General features: G+C 41.7%; 1 protein-coding gene across 1 annotated transcript in view; it reads right to left on the bottom strand.

Moving 5' to 3' along the window:
• The window catches only part of KAT6A (lysine acetyltransferase 6A), a 116,847-nt gene extending 104,636 nt beyond the window's left edge, over nt 1–12,211 (bottom strand). Inside the window, exons 1-2 of the mRNA XM_057537209.1 lie at nt 12,111–12,211; nt 8,688–9,604 (exon numbers count right to left, since the gene is read on the bottom strand). Of these exons, the coding sequence (XP_057393192.1) occupies nt 8,688–9,287 (600 nt within the window). The 5' untranslated portion in view covers nt 9,288–9,604; nt 12,111–12,211. The remainder of the gene's footprint in view (nt 1–8,687; nt 9,605–12,110) is intronic.
• Nucleotides 12,212–17,819: the final 5,608 nt, after the last annotated feature.

Here is a 17,819-nt window from a genome sequence, read left to right as displayed (position 1 = left end):
GATGAACGGTTAGTCATAAAGACCAAAAAAGACAAACATGACCTGTTGTCTGTTGCCTTCCCTGTAAGGTTTGTTTACTGGTATTACAAAATCACCCAGAACTAAGATACTATGTATACATAACAATGAATGATAGACTGTACACTCCTAGGTCACCCATATTTAATGCCTTTAATGAGAATTACTTCATTAATTAATAGAAAGGCTTGTACCTTTCTATCTCCGTCTTAAACATTTTAAGTTCAAACCAATTACCCAAATCACGTGGACATCATCTGAGTTGTAGACTTTCTGAAAATCAGACTTAACTAGAAGTGGACATTTTTTTCAAAACTCAAGGAGTACTTTATCTCCCAGCATTAGGGTAGTTTAACATGTTCTCCTAATATTTAGCTAAAACAGAAGAAAACTTTCTAATTCCTCTAGTTTGGGTCATAAGAAAGCAGTCTTTTCCAAAAAAAAAAAAAAACTTTCGACTTTCTAGAGTCTTCAAACACCGAAACAAGCAGATTTACATATTTGTGGTTTAGAAAAACCACCAAAATTCTCTACACCAGGGTTCATCCTATGGTTTCCATTAAGGAAGAGATTTCTAACAATGTTATTTTATACTCGTTGCTCTCTAAAACTGTAAGACAGTACTACAGCCTAATGAAAAAAGCACAGAACCGAGGAGGGCTCGGCCACTTCTCCCAGACGCAATTAACTTGCTGTGGGGCATTAAGCAAGACACTCAAATCTCTCTGGCCCTCAGTTTCTCTATTTGTGAAATAAGATTAGAATCGTTTTTACCCAAGATTGCTACTGGCTTCAAGTTCTACAAAATGCAGATGGGTCTACTCTTTATTTTTTCTAAGAATGTATCTACACTTTGTAAGCATAATCCAAAATAAAAATTACATACCTTACTAAAAATGTATATTTAATATAAAATATTAACATAAAACATACAAAATATAAATATATAAAACATACTGTAATCAAAAAATATACCTTACTCAACACTACAGCCAGACTTATTTTTTCTTAGCAGGTCTTTTTCTTTAACTGCTAGCAGTTAAAAACTATTTTGGCCCAGAACGGCATTCTGCAAATCTAAATGCTACACTCCTATAATCTCTATGCTTAATTTCGACCCTAAACCAAATAGGGCCATACTACGAACTGTTTCTTCACCTGTTCCCTAATAAAGCTGAAAGTAATTCTTTTGACTTGAATTTACAGAGTTATGTACAGTGCTGATGAAAGCCATCTGTTGGGAACTTTGACTTTCCTGTCAAAAGGAGAAAACCAGAAGAAACAGCCTAGATTTTCCTGGGAACCAGCTGCAGCTGAATGAGTCCTAATCCTACTCCAGCTGGGAAAAGCAGAAGGGTGAAGTGGCTACTGGCTTAATTCATCTGCTGCAGATTCTTTGTGAACTGACTCCACCCCTGAGTAGCCAACTGGTAAACAACTTTACCAGACTGAGGCTCTTAATTAATCCCTGTATGTAACATTTATTTGGTTCTTTAAAAAAATTCCAAATCAGAGCATGAAAAGTATTCAGTATTTTAATTTTAAAAAACATTTCCCCGTTCACTAGAAAAAAATTTTTTAACTCTAGCTTAACCAGCAAACTTGGCACCCAGATTCAGTCCTCTCACATATCTAAGAAACATGTCAGTGTAAATATACTTTATCCAATATTCTAAATAGAAAGGGAAGAAATTTCTGTGAAGGAGATTCTTACAACCTCAAGAGGCCTGGAATGATACAATATTTTTTTCCCCAGATTCATCGCACAGTTCCTGTTATCTATTTGCTTTCATAGTATTAACAGTTAAGTACAATGTAAAAAAGTGCTGGCCCATGTGTCCGAATGAACTGAATAAAAAATAGGCGGCAGAATAAAAAGACAATGTATTTTGCATATATTTATTTTCCATTTGGCATTTTATGAGAAGCTGTAATGAAAACTTGTATTATTAAATAACTATTATATAAATATATCATGCCTATAAAACTTAACCATGTAAAGTTCTTTTGAGACTTCAATAAGAAAGTACATGTTGGGCTTCCCTGGTGGCGCAGTGGTTGAGAATCTGCCTGCTAATGCAGGGGACACGGGTTCGAGCCCTGGTCTGGGAAGATCCCACATGCCACGGAGCAGCTGGGCCCGTGAGCCACAATTGCTGAGCCTGCGCGTCTGGAGCCTGTGCCCCGCGACGGGAGGGGCCGCGATAGAGAAAGGCCCGCGCACCGCGATGAAGAGCGGTCCCCGCACCGCGATGAAGAGTGGCCCCCGCTTGCCGCAACTGGAGAAAGCCCTCGCACGAACCGAAGACCCAACACAGCCAAAAATAAATAAATAAATAAATAAAATCAAGTAAAACTTTAAAAAAAAAAAAAAGAAAGTACATGTTGAAGCACTCAGAACAGTGCCCAAAACACTGTTAGGCCTTAACAAATGTTAGCTATTAATAGATTTCTACAAGCAACTGCTTACATTCCCTTGGCCTCCTGATAGAGGATAAAGAAAGAGGTTAGAAGCAATTTGTAGTACTATCTGATGTCTTCGTTAATTTCTTCCCTTTATTTCATCAATTTACAAGAAGTCAGCCCAAGAAAGAGTAAAGTGTTAGCAACTGTAACTGTAAGAAAAATGTTTACGTTGTGTGCACTGGCTGGGTACAGAAGTTTGATCAGCAATGGCTAAATCAAAGGTTGCTTTAGTAGTTCAAGTTTTCTTTCAGGGTGTGTCATGGACTGAAAACTACCAAAGCACACACAGTTCAAAGGCTAACTAGAAGACCAAAAAAGTATCTGTACAGGGGCTTCCTTGGTGGCGCAGTGGTTAAGAATCCGCCTGCCAATGCAGGGGACATGGGTTCGAGCCCTGGTCCGGGAAGATCCCACATGCCGCGGAGCAACTAAGCCCATGCGCCACAACTACTGAAGCCCGCGTGAAGCCCGCACACCGCAACTACTGAGCCCGCGTGCCTAGAGCCCGTGCTCTGCAACAAGAGAAGCCACCGCAATGAGAAGCCCGCGCACCACAACGAAGAGTAGCCCCCGCTCGCTGCAACTAGAGCCCGCACGCAGCAATGAAAACCCAACACAGCCAAAAATAAAATTTTTTAAAATATCTGTACAATTGATTGTATTTAAATAAATATTGCATTACAAACATATCTCTGCCTGAGTTATTTTTAAATTTCTGTTTTGTTTTTTTTAAATAGAACAAGTCTGCTGAGACGAAGTCAGTTTATATTCACGACATTTATATTTAATCCACCTCAATGACTTGTTAGTAACAATTTTTATTTCTAGCCAGCTTCTCCTCAGGACCCAGGACATTTAAGAGTCACCAAAAAATGGTATAAACAATGATGTAAGAAATGTACAACTACTGTAGTTATAATTAATGTAATTAATTATAATGTAAGAAAATATAATTATTGAGATCAATCAGTTGCAAACTCGGTGAAATTACAAAATCTACAATATTCATGTCGCTGTGTCCTTGCCATTACTTGAAAAATAAAGTCAACTACACATGGTTAGGATAATTTTCCCTAAAATAATCCTTCTTCACTTAAAGACTGATACAGTTAGCATTATCCTCCATTCCCTCCCCAATGATGTAAGAATTAAAACTTGCAACTTAAAGAGTTTCCCAATAATTATACCACGAAATACACTTCCTTGCATGCTCTCATGAGGATTTTTAAATTGAGAACTTTTCCCACTTTTTACTACTAACGTATCCCTTCTCAACTCTTTTGTAGCACCTTTGCTTTGCAGTTTTTTGGTGTGCGTGTGTTTTTTTTTTAAGTAGACAATCATTCTGCCAAGCAGTCAACACACCCCTGAATTTAATAGCATGGACAATTACTATAAAGTATGATAGCAACAAAATATCTGAAAACGACATTACCAAGCTTACATTTATAAATAATTTTATCATATCACTGTTCTAACACATAATATGTGAAACAATTTTACAATAAAGGCCATTTCCAAACAGCTAAATCAAAACTATCATTCTTAACTCTGGTAACCTGAAAACGTATTTCCATTCTAATCAGCATCTCTACATCAAATACCAAAGTTCCTGTCAAAGCCCCTTTTATTTTATGAATTTAAAATGCCAAGTTCCAGTAACACAAAATAATCTGGACTGTACTAAAAGTTTACTGAATTGTGATATAACTTATATTAGAAGACCAGTATTTATCATTTGATCTTTCTGTATTAGAAGACTAGTACTTATCATTTGATCTTTCTGCTCCAAGTCACCTAAATAATAACATTAATAACCTAATGGGTAATAACCTAAACAATAACATTAGTTAACAATATCTTCTCTTCCCTTCCCAAGTTGAAAGCTTCAGCAAAATATAATTCTATAGTCTGTTCCACAATACTCCACAGACTAACAACACTTTCCTGACTTGGCTGATTACCGTAAGCATATAGTTTTCTGTACTAGTAATATGGAACACAAGCTGTAGACATTCAAGTAAAGTATTCTGTGTGTAAAACGAACCCAGAAATGTGAAATGAAGGTGAAAATTACTCCTGAAAGGGAAATGGATCCTTCCAAGACTCAGTGTCCAAAGTAATTCTTTTAAATGACCGTTAGAATCTCAAATAATAATTAGCCTCACACAAAAAACATCCCATTCTTTCTCAGAGATTCACAATACCTAATTGTTACCAAAAAAAAAAAAAAAATAGTGAATGCAAAAAATTAAAAGTTATATTTCATAAGCTAAACAAAGGTTGCAAAAAAGTTATTTCACATTTCTATGCCTTAATCCCCAACAGGACCTAAACCCTAAATGCACTGTTCATGGTAGACGCCTAAATGCTTGCTGAATAAATAATGAATAAATGAAGTAAATGAACAAATTATCTTACAGTAATATCTGTATTTCAAAAAAAGAGAAATTTGCAAGGAGGAAGTTATTATTTAAGCTAGTTACACACTATCACCCTCACCTATATCTCATAATTCAAGGGAAAGCAACATTTTGTCCCAAATGAAAGCACACTATTACAGCCATGCAACCAATCCCAAACTACAAATCAGAAGACTTCAGTGACATCTGAAAGGAAAATGAAACACAGAAAATATCTTTAAGGAAAAAAAAAAAGTCATGTAGACCAAACTGTTTTTTAAATTTATGGACCTCAGGTATGCAAAACTAGATTATTCAGAATCTCTGGTTTCTGAAATGTTCTTAGCGCTGGTTCAAAGTCAATTTTAGAATTCATTCTATGACAAAGAGAAAAAAGGGATGCAGACAGTGAAATGGAAACGGGGTGGGGGGGGGCTGGACATGTCTTTTTACAATCAGAGAATGTGCCTTGAAGTTAACACCAAGAACATTTACAATTGTGTACTTGAATGCGGTGACAGGCGTTATACCCAACAACTCCCAAGAGGCAGTAGGTATCGCTGTCACAAAGACTCTGGAGCCAGAATGCCCAAGTCCAAAACCTAGCTCTGTCACCTAATATCTTTGTGACTCAGACAAGTTACTGAACCTCTTTTATGCCTCAGTTTCTCCATCTGTAAAACAACAGTACCTATCTCATTGAGTTGTATGAGCATTAAACGAGTTAATATACGCATGGCTGTAAAGTAACGTCTGGCACATAGTATAAATACATCATTAAGTTAAATAAATAAACTCACCATAAACTACGACAACCTAAAGTTAGTACAGCAAATCTCCCTTATAACATGGATAAAACTTTTAAATCACAGTATCTCCAGATTCTCCATCAAGTGAAAACACACTTAAGTTCAAGTGTCTTCACAAAAACTCTTAAAAATATTTCTGTACAGCTATCTCACCAAAAACAGCAAAACAAAAACCACTCAGTGGCTGAAAAGTTAACGTACAGTTCCTTCCAAAGGTTATATCACAATAAATTAAAAGTTAGAACCGTACAGAAAAAAGTAAAGAAGAACGTACTCAGGCCACTCCATAGTCCCTGAACTTCATCTCGCACCCACAGCTGAGCAGACCAGTAGGTACACATGCACTCCAGAGCAGGTAAGGCCACCGCAGCTCCAAGCAGAGCGCCTGGCCCACAGTAAGTGCTCAGTAACTATTTGCTGAATTAATTAATGCCCTAAAAGTGAAACTACCTGTAGCCTACACTTTCTTTTCTCCACCCCTGTCAAATATAATCTGGATAATTTTTTTAAGAGTATCTAGGTTTTCATAACAGCAAATCAATCAATTCCAAATGGGAAATGATCGGACAGTTGTTTTTTTTTAAAAAAGAGGAAAGTAATTAAATACAACAAAAGGAACAAATATAATCTGTTCATAGGAGGAATAATTCCTTGCCCTAGAGTTTACTGTATTATGATTTTTAATGTGAGCTTTTCATATCTTTGGGGAAAGTCATGCACGAAACTTAACCACTGAAAATAAGACTCGATTCAAATATATATAACATCTCATCAACTCTAATTTTATAGATACTATCATAAGTTTGTTTCCCAATCAGACCAGTACAAATACACAAAAGTCTACTCAAAGAAACACAATTTTTCCAAGTTTAGTTACTTTGGTTAACAATACTGTATATTAAAGTTATATAAACCAAAGAGATGTTTCTAACCAGAGCAAACCAGCAGATCTCTACTGGATTAAACATTTTTTTAATGCAAAGGTCTCAGGCTCAGCTGCAAAATAAGGATTGCTGGATTAGATGGTTCTTAAAAGTCTCTTTCAAAAGTAAAATCCTAGCGGGACCTCCCCGGACACGGGTTCGAGCCCTGGTCCAGGAAGATGCCACATGCCACGGAGCAACTAAGCCTGTGTGCCACAACTGCTGAGCCTGCGCTCTAGAGCCTGCGAGCCACAACTACTGAGCCGGTGAGCCACAACTACTGAAGCCCGCATGCCTGGAGCCCGTGCTCCTCAACAAGAGAAGCCACCGCAGTGAGAAGCCCGCGCACCTCAACCAAGAGTAGCCCCCGCTCGCCACAACGAGAGAAAGCCCGCGTGCAGCAACGAAGAGCCAACGCAGCCAAAAATAAATAAATAAAATTAAAAAAAAAAAAAAGTAAAATCCTAGGGTGACAAGACTCAGTTTAGTCCTACACTGTACTATATTGACTACCTTTAAAAAATATGCACTACTGACATTTTATGTATGGCTAATATTTTTAAAAATATCTAATTCAAGCAAGGGAAATTATAATAAACACAAGCACCCAGGTGTTCTAACAAAAATTTATAATACCCAATTCACAGATATGACACTGAATTCATTCTAAACTTCAAATTATTTCCTGTTTCCATGCACTAAACCTGTAGACACCTGATAACAGTTGTTGGAATCGTTATATTTCATTTCAGCCATGTAATCAAAAAACAATTCTTACAGATGAGTCCTTACAGCACTGAACTGCAGAATGAAGTATTTCAGTTACTTGTCCACCTTGAATTTTCAATACTACACCCTTAATAAATGCTCCAATGGTACAGAACCATGTTATGAATGGGATTGCCTATTAATTCATGACTCCATCAGAATCATTTTAAGGGTAGTAACAGTAAGATAATGCTTCCATTTCAAAGTTCACAGGGAAAATTGAACCCTAAAATAGATCTCTAAAACCTTCATCCAAAAAAAAAAAACAAAAAAACAAAGACCTGTTCATTTTCAGTTGCTATTTAAACAAAAATCTACTGGTGGGTTACTAACTGCAATGAATTTAGATCAAATCTCACATATTTTAAAATACATTCAATGCTAACTTTAGAATCTTATCACCCTAGAAGTAGCCTCCATGATCTTAAGCAAAATGAAGATGATGTTACTGGTGTACACTAAGGTGTGCAAAAATTAAAGTACAGCCACTCCCCACAGAACCACAATTCAGAACACCTGAAATAAATCCACAGCTAAGACACCAGGTCAACGTACAAAGGAGCTACTAACAAAACTCTCCTCATCCTCGAATATCTATTTAAGGGCCGAGACTGACTGTTAAGAAGACATACTTTCAACAGTACAAAATAATGGCATAAAACACACAGCACAGTAAGGTATACCATTTGTGTATCAAGACTCCGGACTCCCCAGAACTTTAGGAACACAGGCTACTGTATTCCTGACGCATGCAGTTACACCTGTCGTACATAGTAATGTTGAGGACTTCATCGTATGCAAAAAATAATGCATGACCAAAAGTTAGAATACAAAGAGCAGAAATAAGAACTGCTAAATCTGCTTAGCCACTACTATGGTCAGGATAATCAGTCTCATTCCTGTCTAGTAATCGGCAACAAAACGGAAAAAAGAAAGAAGATAGGTTCTTAGAGTCTCCAGCATTTGGCTGCTCATCAACTTCAGCAGTAAAGTATTATAAGAACTTTTATGTGACAGGTGTAAAGTTGTGTGCTACTTTTTAATTCTAATCTAGATATGTTCTTTTAGGCAAAGCAATACTCTACACTCTGAATCTTAGGCATCAAATATGTCAAAGTATCAGAACAATTAGCATCTACTGAGTTCTCACACCTAGAATTCACCAATAAAAAACAGGAGGTGATTATTCCACAAAAGGCCCCAAACACCAACGATAACTTCTATTGAACTTCCTAGAAATGTGGCTTTGTAGCATGCTGTATCATCAGCTCTGCGAACACTGATGCATAGGCCATTCTTACCTTATCCTTTTCATGTGGAAGGAGTGACACTGGAGGTAAAGAAGAAAGAGACTCACAACTCTCTTTCCCATCCACATTGGTTGCCTTAGTGTTGAGCCGATAAAGAGGTCCATCTTTAAGGAGTCTGCCGTGGCCAACGGCGCGTTTAATAGCCAATCGTAACTGCTGGTGAAAGCCAGAGGCAGCACCGCCTCCAAACAATGCAGACACATCCTTCTGACCTTTCAAAAAACGTTCAATGCTTTTCAAAGTTGAGCCACCGGACTCTGCCAAGCCCTCGACTGCCCGCTTGATCAGTTTATTCCAGTCTACATTTTGTTTATTATCCACTTTTCCATGGTTTCGAGGTTTAGGAAGTGCTATTCGCCCAGGATTATCAGGATCTTTATAGGAATTGAGTCCTTTATTTGAGACTTTCAAAATTGTTCCATCTTTGACACTCAACTCCAATTGTTCTAAAACAGTTTTACGATCCAAGCCATGGGATGAAGACACTGCATTGCATATCCTTTCTTCTGAAGGACGCTGTTTTTGCTTCTTCACTTTTTTGATGGCCTCCAAAATCCACTCCGTATACAGCGGGTTTGCGAGTTTTACCATGGTGAAGGATTCTTTATATCCATAGAGTCGTTATCCCTTATCCTGATGCTGAGTAAGTTTTACACCATGGAAAACAACATTCCCGGAGGCTGGGAACCAGTTAACCATAGCATACAAGTTTTCTGGCCTGAGTCCTTCCTCCTTTCACAAAACAGAGTGCCTCCCCACTTTTACTTTAGAAACCAAAACAACCTGTTATCTGAAATATCTTCAAACTTCTCAACAAACTTCTCAATAGCACCACACATGGGTCTGTTCATAAAGTTGTAAGAACTCAAGAACATCTCATTCCCAGCAGAAAAATGTGCATCTTATGCCTGGAAAACAATTAAAACAAGGTCAGTTTCCTATCAAGGCCCATTTTATAAATACACTGGAACTGAAACATCCTAGTCTTTAAAGCACTCAAACAGTGTTCACTGAGCACCTGTAGAAGTTTGATCATGTTTCTATCAACATTCCAAACGATCATGTATGTAAACCACGGGGATAATGAAGAAAAGGAAAAAAAGATAAAAAATTAGGATACAATGAGGAAACAAGACGAGATGCACTGTGAATGCCCTTAGGCTACAACTAACCAGAGAGGTGCTGGCTATTCTGCCCTCCACAATCTCTGCTCACCAGCCTATGAATTGAAACTCTTCCTTGACATCTTTCTCCAAGAAACTATTCAGCACTTCAACAAGTATCTAGATTAGCAGAAAGGATCCTGCAATTAAAGTAAGAGTGAAACTCTCATCTTTCAAAATTCCAGACATTCAGACTGGATGAAAACAATAAGATGGACAGAAAACCATTGAGAAATTTTTAACTATTGCATATAGTAAAAGAAACAAATACAATTTCCACAAACCAAGTTCACATTTTAAGTACGATATTACTTTCAACATTCCAAGTGGAAACAAAATGAACAATGAAAATAGTCAAGTGCGAAAAGTGTTCAAAGAATTTTTTAAAACTCCAATTTCATTCAAATTTTAGGAACCACATGCTGATAAGCTTCTCCTAGTAACATTCAATATACTGGAGAGAGTCCAACAACTGTCAAAATGTTCATAACCAATCTACAGACAGAGCAACTAGAAATGAATGGCCCAGAATCACTGGGTTCAAATGTACACACTACATATCAAATGTACAGCACAGGGAAAAAATGTATTGCCTGTTTGTAGTCTAAAGAGAAGACGACCTTGTAAAGATTCAAGATTGCTGTCTTGAAATGAACATTAATGAATAAGACACCAACATATACGTATACACACACACATCTATGTATGTACACACACACATACGTTGCCTCTCCAGGATCAAAGTCAGTATTCTTTCAGACAAAAGAATCTGGCAGATACAAATCTTTTTGAAAATCACCAAAATAATGAATTCCGAATCTAATAACTTCTTTGCTTCCAAAAATAAATTTACCTTTACCTAAATGTTTTTTAGAACTCCTCGTACTCTGAGGAGCACTTACAACATAAACATGCTAGAAAAATGGCTCCCACAGTAATCGTTCTTCCGAGTGCCTCTAAAATCAAAAGGAAAACTAACAGATACGAAGAAACTGATAGTACTACTAACTCTGATAAGAAAGAAAAGGCTGAAGGAAACACGCAAACCTGAGCCAAGACTTTTTAAATTAGCTGACTGAAAAGCAGCCCCCCGAGAGAAGAACTCAGCTTCACCGTGGTGAGAGTCTCGAGAGGACAGAAATCATGGTATTATTACTCGGAGTGAGTGCATTACGGAGGCATTAACGCTAGAATGAAATGAGAGGCTTCAGCCCGAGTTGCAGACGCTGGGCCCGTCCTGGCTGCTTAACCTCGCAGGTGAGAGAACGAAGGACAGTCACCCGCGGTCTCTCGGGCCGGGCTGCGCACGGGTCTCCAGGTCTTCAGCAAGCGAAGCGCCTGCAGACCTGAGCTTTAACTCCGGGAAAGTACCCCGGCGGCCGGAGAGAAAGTGCAGCTCGCCTCTGGCAGTCCTTCTCCGGCCTCCATCCCCCCACCCACCCCGCGAACGCCTCTTCGCGCTCTATTTTTAAAGGGCGAGAAACTTCAGAAACTTGCAACGGCACCAGCCCGCGGCTTGCCGAAGGGGAGTCGGCGGCTCCCACCGGACGGGAACGGAACCCGAGGACGAAGTTAACAATGAAATCACGTGAAAGAGTTGAGAGCCGCACATCTGCGCTCCCAGCTTCGCCGAAGCCGCGGCCGCCCGGAGGCCGGTCCCGTGCGGCGGGGCGCGGGCGGGCCTGGCGGCTCCGCGCTGACAGGCGCCCGCCGCCCCCGGCGCCGGGGCTGACAGCCCGGCGCACACGCCGCCGCACGTGCGCCCTCCGCACCACAACACGGCCGCCTGTCACCCCTCGCCGCGCGGCCGCAGGAGCCGAGCGCGAGCGCCGGGAGCGCGGGCGCCGGGGGCCGGGCGGGCCGGGCGGCGGGCGCAGGAGCCGGCCCGGTGGGCGCGCCCCGAGGGAGAGACGGCCGCCCGCACGGCCCGCCCGCGGCTTCGCGGCCTGGGCCACCGCCGCCGCCCCCTCCCGGCTGCCCGCTCCCCGGCTCCCCAGCCGGGCCCGGCCCGGGGCGGCGGCGGCGCGCGGGCCGCGGGGCGGGGGAGCCGGGAGCCGGGCGCCGGGCGGGCGCGAGGGGGCGGCCGCGGCGCCCCAGCCCGAGGCCTGGCGCAGAGCAGCGGGAGGCGGCGCAGGCCGCGCCGGGGCCTGCAGCGGCCACCGGCCCCGCGAGGCAGCGGGGCGGGTCCCGGAGCGGCTCGGCCTCGGGCTTGACGGCCGGGGCGGCCGGGGGCGGCCCCTCGACTACTTACCGGGGGGGAAGAGCGCCGGGTAAGCGGGGCCCCAGGCCGGACCGCGGAGATGCCCCAAACTGACACGGCCGCCATCTTGGAGACAGTGAGCTACGGCCGGGGGGAGGGGAGGCGAGGCGGCGGAACAGCCGCGGGGGGAGGGGAAGCGTCGCGAGGGAACGGCTGCCTGGGGGAGGGCGCGGGAACAGCCCAAGAGCGAGGCGAGCGGGAGGGGGAGGAAGGGGCAGCGCGGGAGGGGGACGGCCGAGGAGCGGGAAGAGCTGGGCCGAGAGCCGGGAAAGGCCGGAGGGCGGGGCGGGGCAGGAGGGAAGAGCCGGCCGGGCGGATCACGTGGGGCCGGTACAAAAGGCCAAAGCCAAAGCGGGAGGAGGACTGGAAGAGGCCGGCGGCCGGGGGCGCCTGCTCGCCCCTCTATCGCGGTTGGGCCGGGCGGATAGCCGGGGCCGGAGGAGCTGCTGCGTCCCCATTGCACAGCTGGGGAAGCGGAGGGCCGCGCCGGGGTGGGGAGGCATCGGTGCGGCGCGGAAATCCGGTAGGATCTGAACTTTGATGGCGCCTGTGTTTACCGTCATCGAGCCTCCCTCCGCACCGCGGTGCCCGCGCCCCGCTCCCACGGCGACTCCCCGGAACCGGGTCGGAAGCTGGGGCGGAGGGCGGGGAGGAGGCCGCCTCGCTTCATCATTCCCTGTCTGCGCGCGTCTTCTCCCCACACATCCACCCCTTTGCGGGAAAATCAGTAGGTGCGAGGAGAAGGGGAAGGGTAGAAAGTTGGACGCCGTGTCGAGCCCTTTCACCACAATGACCTCATCCTCCCTACCCCGGGAGACTTGTTGGACCTCGCCAGAGCCATCTTTGTAGGGACCAGCGAAGGCTCGGTGGTGAGATCGCACAGGTCACACAGCTGTCTGGTAGCACACTTCTGAGTTTGGAGCCTCCATCTGTCTAATGCCGACGTCTGTCTTGTACCCGTGCCCTACGCAGCACTGCTCTTGTCCGAATTTATGGCCGAGCTGCGGACTGGCACTTTTCATGGCCTGCCTGTCCTCTACTGGCTGCATGGATGTTTCTTTGTCTGGTCTCTCTTCCAGTTTAAACTCCTGAGGCAGAGACTGAGTCATACTTTTTATTACCCTGCATTCCCTGGAAGAGCAGTAAATGACAAATGAAAAGACATACTAAATAATTGATAATCTTGTGTGGAAGCGTTTTCCTGCCCCTGGACCTTTTTATCTGCTATACTGTTCTCCCCAACACCTCCTCGTTTTATCTCAGCTTTACCTTTTAAAGTGCACCCTCTCGCTCACTACCTTAACGTCTGCTTCCTTTTCTGAACTTTTGTAGTTTGACCACTTGCCCTGTTTTTCGTGTGGCACCGGTTGTGTGGCCTCATCTACGTTTTATGAATGCATTCCCAGGTATATTCTCTTCTAGGATGCCTCTTTGCATCTCTAGTGGCATAGAATTGTGCAAGCAGTACAGACTCCAAAAAATGCTGCTAGTGAATGAACATTATTTCAGTTACTAAGAGATTGAATTTCCACCCCCCAAATCAAGCCCTGCCTTGTTTATACCTCAACCTATACTTTCCTGTCTCTATAGCTTTTCTCCACTCTAATCCTTAGCCTTATTGTTCTATACCGTAGACTGTCTAGACCATTCAATAATAACATAAAAACTTATATTTTCAACTCAGTATCCTACCACTGACAACTGCTAACGTCAATGTGATGTGGTGAGATTTACTGAATCACCCTTCATCACCTACTGCCAAGCCCATCCCCAAATTAGGAGAGAAATTTGGGGATAGAAAATAATCTATTAGAATATTTTCCATCCTAGATGAATCAGACAGATGCAGTCTCAGGTAAAATGAGAGATATTTGTAATGAAAATACATCTGGGGGGAAGAAGTGGGGGAAATTCTCTTTTCGAAGAATAAAGCAATGTTTTTATTTCCCAAAGAGGACAGATAAAGTCATATTAATAGAAAGAAAATGAGTTCTTCACGTGAGACTAGTGTGTGGTCTTCAGAAGAAAAATAATACAGAGATGAGTTGTGTTTGCTTTTGGTTAATTTAGAAGGAAACTAGCCACAGGCATTCCTGTGAAAAGACCAAACTGGAGTTTAAGCACACAGTAGCAAGAATTTAAAACAATTTGCAACAACAAAGCACAGTTTAGCTTTTCAACCAGCTTCTACAGAGACTCTTTGCTTTACATTTGCATAACTCAGTGGCACATTCAGGCTGTCAAAACGGAAGGTTTGCAGCAAAGACATATTAAGGTCTTCATCTTTTGCATGTTAAAAAACAAAATCCACAGGACTGAGAGGACAGCTTCTCTTTGGTTCAAGCTTACTCAGAATTCAACCCTGCAGGGCTAGCAGCTAAAAGTTCTTCCCCCTTCCACATTTCGCTCTAGGAATCCCTGCCCTTTCAGTAGTGTCTGTTATAAACTACAGTTTATGCAGAGTCCAGCTAAGCCTAAAATTGGAAGGCTGCTCTATCCTCGTTTCAACAGGAGTTTTTAGTCCATTTACATTTGATATAATTACTGCTGTATTTGGATTTATACCTGCCATCTTATTATTCATTTCCTTTGCCCATTTACTTTATATCCCTTATTCTCTTATTTCTTGCCTTTTGAGTTAATTTAAATATTTAAGTATACCATTAACCTCCTCTATCAGTTTATTAATTATACATTTCTAAAGAAGTCTTAGAGATTACCGCATTCCTGATTGACTTATTACACTCTAATATAAAGGATTACTTTTACCACTTTCCCCCAGATACTAAGAGCTTAGAATAATATTGTGCCTCCACTTAGCCCTTCCCCTTTTGTGTTTATTGTTGTCATGGATTTTAATTGTGCATATATTTTAAACCACACAAGGTTCTATAATCATCGTACAGTCAATACTCATATTCGCCTACATATTTACCCTTTATATTGCTTCTTGTTCCAATGTACATTTATGTGCTTATGACTGGAATTATTTTCCCTCTGTTTGAATAATTCCTCTGTTCAGAGCAGGTCTGCTGGAGACAATTTCTCTCCATCTCTGTTTGCCTCAAAACTTCATTTTATCCTTCATATTTTTGCTGGGTATAGCAGTCTCGTTTAGCAAGCTTTTTTCAGCACTTTGAAGATGTCCTCTGGTTTCCATCATTCCTTTGTTACTCCTTTGGAAGGTAATGTGATTTTTCCTCTGGTTTCTTTTAGTTTTTTTGTTTTTTGTTTAGTTTTCAACCATTTTCCTGTGATGTGTCTAAATATGGTTTTCTTTGTACTCATCCCGCTTGGGTCATGGGATGAGTGCCACTCATGTAGTCCCTTGAATTGGTAGCTTGATATCTTTTCTCTGTTTTAGAAAAATCTTGGTCACTATCTCTTCTTATCTCTCTTTTCCTTTTAAGATTTCATGTACACCTATGTCATAATTTTTCATTGTTTACCATCTGCCTCTTTGTGCATGAGTCTGTACATTTTGTATGCACAGTTTAAATCTTATCTTAAATCTATTTATTGAGTTCTTAATATTGATCATTGTATTTTCAAGTTCTAAGATGTTCATGTGATTTTTAAAAAATAAAATTTAATTCATTTGGAGAAATTTTCCATCTTTTTATTTTTCTCCACTTTTGCCAATACTTTCTTGAACATCAGTCCCAGCTATTTTAAATCTCTTTCTGATCATTACAATATCTAGATCTTCTGTGGGTCTATTTCTATTACATTTTCTTTCCGTTGGTTTTTGGTCTCTTTTTTTTTTTTTTTTTAAACTAGCTCTTGGCCTGCCTGGTAATTTTTAATAGAATGCCACACATTAAAACTATAGAGACTCTGGATAATATTATCCAGATAATATTATCTCCTTTGCAGAGCCCTTAGGAGGACTAAGCACCTTAATAGATCAGAAACTGAATTAACTTATTGTTTTCACTGGATCATTGGTCTGCTGTAAGTACCCCCACCATACTCAGAACCAGGAAAAGTTTTAAAAATGAAAAGGTCTGTCCTTCCTTCTGATTAGAAGAATGTCTGAACAAGGCTTTGCCTGATGTATCAAGATATAGTTTCCAACACTTCCTGTGTATCAGAATCACCTGAGTACTTTTTAATAAGTGAAGATTCCAGGATTCCAGGCCAAACCTACTGCATCTGAGTTTCTGAGAGTGAGATGAATTTGACTGTGTTTTAAAAAGCTCTCCAAGTAAGAACTTCTGCTCTAACCGTGGTTGAGTAATGGGGACTGGATTTATCCTCCCCTCTTAAATGACTAGAAAACCTGAAAAAAGCTATATGAAACAACAGTTTTTAGACATTGGACAATAGACAGTGTAGGGCAGTGATGACTGAAACAAGAGAAGTACACAGGTTGAACCATCTACTTGCCCCAGCTTACTGCATTGAGACAGTGTCCAGGCCTCAGCCCAGAGCCCAGCAATATGCTGAGTTGAGGATACAAAGATCACAACTGAGGGAGAACAAGGTAGCTAACATTTGCAGGACAGAGAACCAGAAAGGGGGAGGGTGCATATATATGTATAGAACCCCAGGTATCTGCAGGGTCTGGGGATGGGTATTAATTTGCACATGTTTGAGAACAAACTAATTGGGGAAAGAACCACCAAAAAATGACAGGTAAAACAATTCCCAGAGCTCCCATGTGGGTGGAAATAGTGCCTGTTTCGAGAAGCCAGAATGGAAAGAGCTTTCAACACTGTTGGCCTTGGGTAGAGTCCTCAGGAGGGTATCATCTTAGTACTGAGGATGAATTTACCCTATATTGGGGATTAGCAGAGAGATTTGAAGAATAATGGCTGGAATATTCCCAAATTGAATAAAAACTGTAAATCCACAAATTCAAGGGAGTTTAATGAACACCAAGCAGAATAAACAAAATTATAACCTCACCAAGGCACATTATAGTAAAGTTACTGAAAATCAATGATAAAGAGAAAAATCTTAACATTTGCCAGATTAGAAAAGACACATAACATATACAGCAACAAAGGTAAGAATTACATTAGACTTATCTTTAGAAACTATACAACCAAGAAGAAAATGAGGAAAAATAACTTTAGATTATTGAAAGATTAAAAACTCCATCTGAGGGCTTCCCGGGTGGCGCAGTGGTTGAGAATCTGCCTGCCAATGCAGGGGACACGGGTTCGAGCCCTGGTCTGGGAAGATCCCACATGCCACGGAGCAACTGGGCCCGTGAGCCACAACTACTGAGCCTGCGCATCTGGAGCCTGTGCTCCGCAACAAGAGAGGCCGCGACAGTGAGAGGCCCGCGCACCGCGATGAAGAGTGGCCCCCACTTGCCGCAACTAGAGAAAGCTCTCGCACAGAAACGAAGACCCAACACAGCCATAAATAAATAAATAAATAAAATTTATAAAAAAAAAAAAAAAATCCATCTGAAATTCCTTAGTCAGCAAAAAACCAAAAAAATGTCTTTTAGAAAAGAGGGCAAAATAACAAGTTTTTCAGACACACAAAGAAAAAGCTAAGACAGTTTATCCCTAGCTGACCTGAACTGCCAGAAATGTGGAAACCATTTCTTCAGAAAGAAGAGAAAAGTATATATCCTTTATTAGATGGAAATGTAGGTTTGTAGAAAGGTATTAAGAGTACTGGAAGTGAAGGTTGGTGCAGGGCCCCGGAGAAGGGTGGTTCGTGCTGTTTTGGCTTCACTGG

The sequence above is a fragment of the Balaenoptera acutorostrata genome, chromosome 21 (genome assembly GCF_949987535.1).
Source record: "Balaenoptera acutorostrata chromosome 21, mBalAcu1.1, whole genome shotgun sequence".
NCBI lineage: Eukaryota > Metazoa > Chordata > Mammalia > Artiodactyla > Balaenopteridae > Balaenoptera > Balaenoptera acutorostrata.
This window is presented reverse-complemented; position numbering and strand designations above follow the sequence as displayed.